Source organism: Brassica napus, chromosome C2, assembly GCF_020379485.1.
Source record: "Brassica napus cultivar Da-Ae chromosome C2, Da-Ae, whole genome shotgun sequence".
NCBI lineage: Eukaryota > Viridiplantae > Streptophyta > Magnoliopsida > Brassicales > Brassicaceae > Brassica > Brassica napus.
The window spans coordinates 23,826,029-23,835,194 of record NC_063445.1 but is presented as its reverse complement, the minus strand read 5'-3'; the positions used below and the strand labels follow the sequence as shown (position 1 = coordinate 23,835,194).

Genomic DNA, 9,166 nt, shown 5'->3' with positions numbered 1-9,166 from the left:
GAGTATTAAGGATACGTATGTGAATGTAATGGATGCATTAAATGGTATAATGGTATAAAGAAAGTGACCAGATTATTAAGGAATGTAATGACTGCATTAAATTCATATTGTTTGCTTCCGTGTGTTCTATGCACGACACGTATGTGAATGCTCAAATAAAAGCTTCTCATGATGCCACGTCAATGCTACCAATAGACATTTAAGAAAATCCTTAAAAATTCTTCTCCTTTGATAGGGGATATAGTGGCTAACTTCGTTCGTCTTACACTCACCTTTGACTCTAAAGAAAAACTGAGAAAGAAGCTTTAGTGATTTGGACCTCACTCAAAAATATTCTGTTAAGTTCTTTTATACTCTTAAGAAGCTATATATAATCGTTTCATGCATGCACATATATTATAGAGAGATTAATCATAGTTAATTTTGCTTTTGAAAAATAACACTATTTTCTTTGTTTCTTTATAGCATCTGTTATTTTCAGCCGATAGAATCAAATTTTAATCAAAACACATTACTCAGATCACTTTACTTCGGACTGACGTTAGATAACTCATATGGTCAGGTAATCAAAAGGCCAACCCAAAAAAGGCGGCAAAAGTTAGACACATGGCTTTTCTTGACTCTTTGCTACGACAATTTAAAAATCCATTCACATTTGTCCCCCACATTTTCTGTTTTTTTTAATATCATCAACTGGTTTAGATAATTTTGACAACTCAGGTCATCATTCAGCTCGTTTAGAATGTTTAAAAATGTCATCGAAGCATTTTTCACCTTTTTGTTAATCTCTTACTTCTTTTTTCGAAGGAGTGGAAAATTCTGAAGAGAACACGTAGATTACTCTACAACGAAGTTCAAATTATGTTAAATTGGGGGGGCGGGGGGGTCGACCTTTTCCTAACAAAAAATGAACTACCGATCTCTAATACTAGATGGTCTAGAGTTTTTGTCACTAAACCAACCCCTTGTTGGTCTTAAACTTTAACTGTTACTCATCATATACATTATACATAATTTTACAGTTTAATTATAAAACCATTTGCTTTAGTAGAAAACCAAAACGTTTTCATGTTGCCGATACGTATGTGATTCCTTGCTCTCTCTCTCTCTCTCTCTCTCTGATTTCACGATATCGATCTCTCTCTCTCACTCTCGTGTTTGATTCACTTGTTTGTTTGCGATCAAGAAAACAAGATGAACACACAAGATTATAGAGTTCCCCGAATCACCCTGGATACTTCTCTCTTCAGGATTCTCCTCCTGGAATTCACTATGAGCTTATCGGATCTGATCGTTTCTGTTACAAGAGATCAATCCCTCTCAACAACCTGAGATTGACCTAATATTAGCTCGCGTCACTCAGCTGTTCAGCTCGCGAGCGTTCCGCTTAATGGGCTTCATCCATTATTACACCGGCCCATTATGCATAAGTCTTTATCGATCCGTATTTCGGCTCAGCCCAAAGGACTGCTCCCGCCTTTGCTCTTCTTGAGACTCAAGCAACGAACCACATTATCCCACAAACTCCACCTTGGTTCGTGCTTACTCTCAACACTGTGTATCAACTCCTGAGTGTATCAACTTCTGATATACATGTAGTGAATTCTGAATCCTGGCACTCACAAGTTCTCTTTCTTGAACTTGTTTAATCCCACAACTTTCTTGATTACAAGCCCCTGCTGCACCCGGGTAACATGATCAACTCTATCACCTTGATCACTCCTGCATCGTCTCATGTTCAATCACCCGAGATGATACTTCAGCTCGATGTGCTCAAGCTTTCAAGACCTTTAGGGTCTTGATATGTTCTCTGAACTTTTCTCCTGGAAGCGTTTTCGTCAACACATCTGCAGCATTCTTAGACGTGTGAACCTTCAACACTCTGACTTGACCATCAGCCACTACTTCGCGTATGAAATTATACTTCAGCTTCATATGTTTAGTTCGTTCATGGAACATGTGATTCTTCGACAGGTAAATTGCACTCTGTGAGTCGCAATGTATTTCCGCAGCTTCCTGATCAAACCCCAAATCTTCACAGATGCCTTTAAACCAAACTGCTTCTCTGCTTGCCTCAGAAAGTGAAATGTATTCCGCTTCTGTAGTCGACAATGCCACTACCCTCTGAAGACAGGACCTCCAGCTGACTGTGTTACCGCCTACAGAGAAGACAAACCCTGAAATTGACCTGCTATTGTCCTGATCTACTGCATAATCTGAGTCACAAAATCCTCGAACCAAGAAATCTGAACACTTTGTAAACGTAAGACCGTACCCTGCTGCTCCTCTGATATACCTCATAATCCATTTTACTGCTGACCAGTGTTCCTTTCCAGGCCTACCCATATACCTGCTGACCAATCCAACTGCATACGCCAAATCTGGTCTCGACCCTACCATCGCATACATGATGCTACAAACAGCACTCGCATACGGAACATCCTCCATTTCTGAGCGTTGCTCCTCTGTTTCCTTCTTTGTTAAGGCCTTGAGTCTAAACTGTGATCCAATAGGAGTTTAAACTTCCCTAGACTCCTCCATGTTGAAGGTCTTCAGGACCTGTACAAGATATCGTTCCTGTGATAGAACTAGACTTCCTGCCTCACGGTCCCTGAAGATATCCATTCCCAATATACGTCTGGCAGATCCCAAATCCTTCATATCAAACTCAGCTTTTAACAAATCCTTCAACCTGTTGATTTCAGCTCTGCTCTTAGATGCTATGAGCATATCGTCTACGTACAAAAGTAGAAATACTCTTATCTCCAAGATATTTCCTTTCGTGTAGACGCACGGGTCGTACTGACTCCTCACATACTTCTCCCTGATCATGAATTCATCAAATCGGTGGTTCCACTCCCGTGGAGATTGCTTCAATCCATATAGGGATTTTATCAATAAGCAGACTTTATGCTCATGGCCCTTCTTAACAAACCCCTCGGGTTGATCCATGTAGATTCTCTCCTGAAGTACCCCATGCAAAAATGCAGTCTTCACATCCATTTGATCTAACTCCATATCAAAGTTAACCACAACTGAGAGAAGGATCCTTATTGAAATTTGCTTCACTACTGGCGCGAAAACTTCATTATAGTCTATGCCTTCTATTTGAGCAAACCCCTTTGCTACAAGGCGTGACTTATATCTTGGTTCCTCCACTCCAGGGATGCCTAGTTTCAATTTATACAACCACTTGCACCCTATAACTTTTTGATTCTTCGGTTGCTCTGTCAAGTCCCACGTATGATTTTCCTCCAGAGATATCATCTCTTCTCCCATTGAACCATTCCAAATATCCCAATCCTTGCTCTGTCTCGCTTCTGCAAAGGATCTTGGTTCTTCTTGTTCAATGTCTTCTGCACTTGCCAGTGCATAAGCCACCAAGTCTGCATCCTCATATTTAGAAGGTGGCTTTATTTGTTTCCTAACCCGATCTCTGGCAAGAATGTAATCTTTTAGATCACCCTGTTGGCTGCGATCATCCTCTGCCTCTTCATCTGAGCTGCTAGATGATTCACACTTAACTTCCCCTGTTTCCAACTTTGCTCCACCTTGAACGGAACTCTCTGGTGAAGCCTCAACTTGATCCTCTTTAAAGGTGACCTTCTTTTTTGCCTTTAATGACTTATGCACCTCGAGTTATTAAACTTTCAATTCTTCGAAGTCCTTGTGCTTGTAAAGGTGATCTTCATGGAATATCACATCCTTACTAGTTATCACTTTTTCTTCATTCAGCAGCCATACTCTGAAACCTTTTGTCCCCTCCGCATATCCCAAGAAGATTCCCTTGGTAGCTCTCGGACTGATCTTGTCTGCCACTGTGTGTACATAGGCCACACACCCAAACCTTTTCAAATGATCATATCTAGGATCTGACCCTGTCCAAATCGCCTCTGGAACTTCAAACCCAATTGCTGATGCCGGTGATCTGTTGATGACGTATACCGCTGTTGAAGCTGCTTCTGCCCAGAACTTTGCATCCAATCCTATCTCAACCAACATGCTTCTTACTTTATCCATTATAGTTCGGTTCATACGCTCTGACACCCCGTTCTGTTGTGGGGTGTAAAAGCATGTCTTATGCCTCTTGATGCCTGATTCTTTGCACACCTTATCAAACGAGTGATTGCAGAACTCTAACCCGTTGTCGGTACGCAAGCACTTGAGTCTCTTCCCTGTTTGATTTTCCACTAACACCTTCCACTCTACAAACTTCTGGAACGCCTCATCTTTTGTCCTCAGGAAGAATATCCAGACCTTTCGAGAGAAGTCATCTATAAAGGTCAGGAAATACTTGCTTCCTGATAGGCTGGGAGTCACGTTTGGTGAGCCCCAGAGATCCGAATGGACGTAGTCTAGAATCCCCTTTGTGGTGTGCATTGCCTTTGGGAAACTCTGCTTGTGAGATTTCCCCATTGCACAGGCTTCGCAGAACCCAAGCGTGTTGATGTCTTCTCTCTTCAGATAGCCTTTTCTGACTAATGCATCCATTGAGGACTGACTCATATGTGCCAATCGGGAGTGCCACTGACTTGTTCTATCTGTTACGTTACATGACGCCTCTACTTTCACTTCTCTGACTGAACCTTGTAGAAGGTACAGTCCCTGATCGTATTTTCTTGTCAGTACCCTCTGATTTCCTTTGTAGAATACCACCTCAAATGCCTCTCCACTGTACCTGCAGCCTGCCTGCTCCAACTGCCCATAGGAGATCAGGTTCCTTCGTATTTCTGGCATGTACCTGACCTGACTCAGAGTCACTATCGATCCATCTGGATTGTCAATAGTGATTGTTCCCATGCCTTTGACCATGCAGTAAGTGTTGTTACCCATCATCACCTTATTTCCTTCCAGCTCCACGAAGTCTGATAGCACCTCCCTCCTCGGAGTAATATGGAAAGTGCAGCCAGAGTCCATCACCCAGTCGTTTCTAGTTGACTAAAGACTAGCTGTTAAGGCAACTGTGTCTGGTAGCCTCATTGCCACGTTTGCAGATGTGGAAGCCTTGCTGCTATCTTGCTGTTTTCTTTGTGGGCAGTCACGCTTCCAGTGATTCTCATCACCACAAATCCAACAAGCTCTTATACTCGTCTTTGGCCAAGACTTTGATCTAGACCTATCGTAGTCTCTGCTCCTTCCCCGGTTGTTACGATTTTGATAACTCTTCTTATCTGGCCATCCCCTTGATTCAACATACAGGCCCTCTGTACCCTGTCTAGACTTGCTCAACGAGCCCTTCTGTCTCAGCTCAGCTTCTTTGGCATAGGCTGATGACACCACTTCATTTACTGTCATTGTTTCTTTGCATGTCCCGTACTTCAAGGTATGAACCAGAGGTTCATACGATGATGGGAGGCTTGTCAATAGTTGTATGGCTTGATCCTCGTCGCTTACCACAATCTTCAAACTAGCCAGATCAGCTATCAGCTTCAAAAACGTGTCTAAGTTCTCTTCTATAGACTTATGTTCCTCCATCTTGAAGCTAGCGAAGCTCTGCTTCAAGTAAATCATGTTAGGTAAGGATTTAGTCTGGTAGTCTTGTTCCAGAGCCTTCCACATTCCCAGTGTTGTAGGCTCGTGCATTTTCTTCCTCAAGATAGTGTCACTTAGGCATGTGCTCAGCAGATTCTTTACTCTCACGTCTTTCTCTGTTGCCTTCAGATCAACATTGGCCTCCTTTACCTCTGTACCGTCTTCGCTCTTAGTATCAATTGTAGTTGAAGGTTCTTCAATCAACACAGAAGCAAGACCTTGTATCTCCAACTTCCCCAGCAACTTATACTTCCATAAACTAAAGTCGCCTTTGCCGTCGAACTTTTCCATCACGAATCTCCCAGGTGTTGGGTCCATATCGCTCGTATCTTACTCTGTTTGAGACGTTAACGACTTGAGACTTGTCAAGATCTATCGCTTTAACTCTTGAATCGATCTGATCTTTCTCGGTACCGTCGCGATTGTTGTTCTCGAACGATCTTTCCAAGATCTAAATGATCTTCCTTCGGTGAATGCCTCGTACACTTCCCGAGCCTTGAAATGCCTTAGTATCCACCGTCGCTACGTTAACCGGAGCTCTGATACCACTTGTTACCGATACGTATGCGATTCCTTGCTCTCTCTCTCTGATTTCACGATATCGATCTCTCTCTCTCTCACTCTCGTGTTTGATTCACTCGTTTGTTTGCGATCAAGAAAACAAGATGAACAAACAAGATTATAGAGTTCCCCGAATCACCCTGGGTACTTCTCTCTTCAGGATTCTCCTCTTGGAATTCACTATGAGTTTATCGGATCTGATCGTTTCTGTTACAAGAGATCAATCCCTCTCAATAACCTGAGATTGACCTAATATTAGCTCGCGTCACTCAGCTGTTCAGCTCGCGAGCGTTCCGCTTAGTGGGCTTCATCCATTATTACACCGGCCCATTATGCATAAGTCTTTATCGATCCGTATTTCGGCCCAGCCTAAAAGACTGCTCCCGCCTTTGCTCTTCTAGAGACTCAAGCAACGAACCACATTATCCCACATTTCACATCCTCTATTTATTTTACTCATCATACGCAGACGTAACAAACTAACAGTAACCTGGTTTATATATACATAAAACTATAAAGTAGGTGTTTATATATACATAAAACTATAAAGTAGGTGTGGATATATATATAAGCTTACTTTAATATATTTTATCATTATATGTTGACAAAAAAGAATATATGTATTGTAAGTGCATGTGCGCTCGAACGAGCACTTTGCAGAAGTTGGATTATAAATTGGCTTTTACGACCGTCTTTTCTATTTTATAATATACAGCAAAAAGTTTATTATTCCATTGAGATTCATGATCCCAACGCCATTCTCTATATAAATGTCTCGGGCATATGATGAAAAACGTACCTCATTTATACATAAAACATATAAACACCTTACATACTAAATCATTTTATTAGCACATAACACATGGCTAGCTTTAAGTTTTTGATGTGTTTGTTCTTGATCTGCGTTTCTTCATTGTCGTGGTCATCAGCATCTCGGCCGTTGCAGCAACGGTTTGCAAACGAAGATGGAAGTAGACGAGGGCGTATGATGAGAGAAGCAGAAAAAGTGTTGAAAGCTAATATGGAAAAACTAATGGGGAGAGGTTTTAATGAGTCCATGAGACTTAGCCCTGGAGGTCCCGATCCTCGTCATCACTGAGTTCGAGCTCTCGTAGAATTAAAAGATGCAGGGATGTGTTTTTCTTTTTCTCGATCGAGAACCGGTTTAGAAGAAAACATATTGATCCATTTTGAATGTAGCCTTGTTTGTTCATTCGGTGTAACCAAAATAAATATTGACGTATCTATTCGTCACACATTTTTTATGAATGGTGCATGCTTTACGTACCCTATACATTCTATTATAGTATATAGTGTATACTAGCCTTGGACCTCTTGGTCTAGTCCAGACTAGAGAGGACGTTTGCATATAAAGTATTTATATATATATATATATAACAAAAAAAGGATAAAGAAATAGTATAAAAGTGAGACTGCAATAGTTTAGTTTATCCTGTCTTTAATTCTCTGATGGCTCGTGTAGATATATGATTTAAAATTGTGTTTGAAAAGTATATATGATTTAAACTATTTCGCCTAATATTCCACTAATAAAACATATATAAAAGAGAGATAAGATAGTGACTGAAGTACAAAAACATAGGGAAAATAAGGATTGGTTTTAATGAAATTAGACCTTTTTAAAGTTAGAAGTCAACGCCTCTAGTTTGAAGCTAGCATAACCGGCTCTAACAGCTACTATTAAATTGATAAACCGATATATAAACCAATACTTCTGATTAGGGGTGGGCATATTGATTTACTTTTGGGTTCGGTTTGGATTCGGTTTAGTTTGGTTAATTTGGATTCTATAAAACTCAACCCAATCAAAACCGAACTAGCTTTGGTTTGGGTTTTGTTTGGGCTTAGTTTGGTTCGATTTAGTTCAGTTTGGTTTAGATTTAATTTGGTTCATATTATGTTTTACTTTTGGTGTAGTTCAGGTTGGTTATAAAATATGTTGGTATTAGTTTGATTAAAAAATAATCAATTTATAAAAAGTTGGGATGAAATATAAACTTTGTCAGCTAAAAAATCCATTACTAAAACAATGTATCCAAAAATTAATAGTATTACTGAAACAATTTAATATTATAACCTTTAGACAACGGAAACTAGAGAATTTAGATGAATGAGACGAGACCGCAGCAAGACTTTGCTTATAGTTTTTAGGTTTTGTTTTTAGCACAATTTTTAGGTATTACGTATTAGGATTAGAATTAGAGAATATATTTAATAGTATTATTTGCATCATATTTGGGAATTTTTAAAAATATAATTGTTAAGAAAAAAACCCGGAACTTTAACTAAATAATTTCACAATTTATTAATATACACATATATCTATTATTTATTAATATATAAAAAGTGTATAAAAAAAATTAAAACATACGGGGTTATCGGTTTGGTTTGGTTTAAAACCAAATCAAACCAAACCATTCAGGTGAGTAAAACATGAACCAATTGGGTTACGTAAAGATCACGGTTTGGTTTGGTTTGGTTCGGTTTAACTTCGGTTGGATCAGTTCGATTCGGTTCGGTTTTTTAGCCCACCCTACTTCTGATTTCGTTACTAGATCCACTAAAACTTGCAAGTATGTGTATTGTGTACATGAAAGAGTATGAATCTGTTTTTTTATTTGGTAACACAACTTCATTATTAAGCTTAATCGATTACAAAGATATAGAACAACATCGGACATACCCAAAGTGCAAGCCTCATGGCTACAACAACACAACATCTAAATTAAGCAATAGAAGGATAGGTACACAAATAAGGTGTTAAAATGAATTTTGAAGGAGCCACTTGCGGATGAAATCACAGAAGATTCCAAACACACTTCAAGATCTTCTAACTTGCAGATTGTCACCTTAACATGTGACTTTGACAAACACTTTAAACTCTTGGTTCTCATAAAAATGAGCTCTGTTGCATCTAGAGCAGAGCAGTGTTAAATTTCAACGGAATCGTATCCGGACAGAATGTGCCTCTCATGGAGAAGGCAAACGATAGACAAGTTCTCTCCTTAATGGAGGAGTGCGGAAGTGTTCTCTCCTGAAACCAACAAGGTGG

The 9,166-nt window shown here is 39.7% G+C and overlaps 2 protein-coding genes across 2 annotated transcripts; one reads left to right on the top strand and one right to left on the bottom strand.

Annotated features, from left to right (window-relative positions):
* Positions 1 to 1,773: 1,773 nt before the first annotated feature.
* On the bottom strand, positions 1,774 to 2,448 carry LOC125582265 (secreted RxLR effector protein 161-like). The gene has a single exon (XM_048748862.1). It carries the CDS (start codon positions 2,446 to 2,448, stop codon positions 1,774 to 1,776), a length of 675 nt encoding a protein of 224 aa, XP_048604819.1.
* A 4,320-nt stretch (positions 2,449 to 6,768) lies between these two features.
* LOC106379604 (CLAVATA3/ESR (CLE)-related protein 1-like) lies at positions 6,769 to 7,358 on the top strand. The gene has a single exon (XM_013819521.3). It carries the CDS (start codon positions 6,956 to 6,958, stop codon positions 7,190 to 7,192), a length of 237 nt encoding a protein of 78 aa, XP_013674975.1. The 5' UTR covers positions 6,769 to 6,955; the 3' UTR covers positions 7,193 to 7,358.
* Positions 7,359 to 9,166: the final 1,808 nt, after the last annotated feature.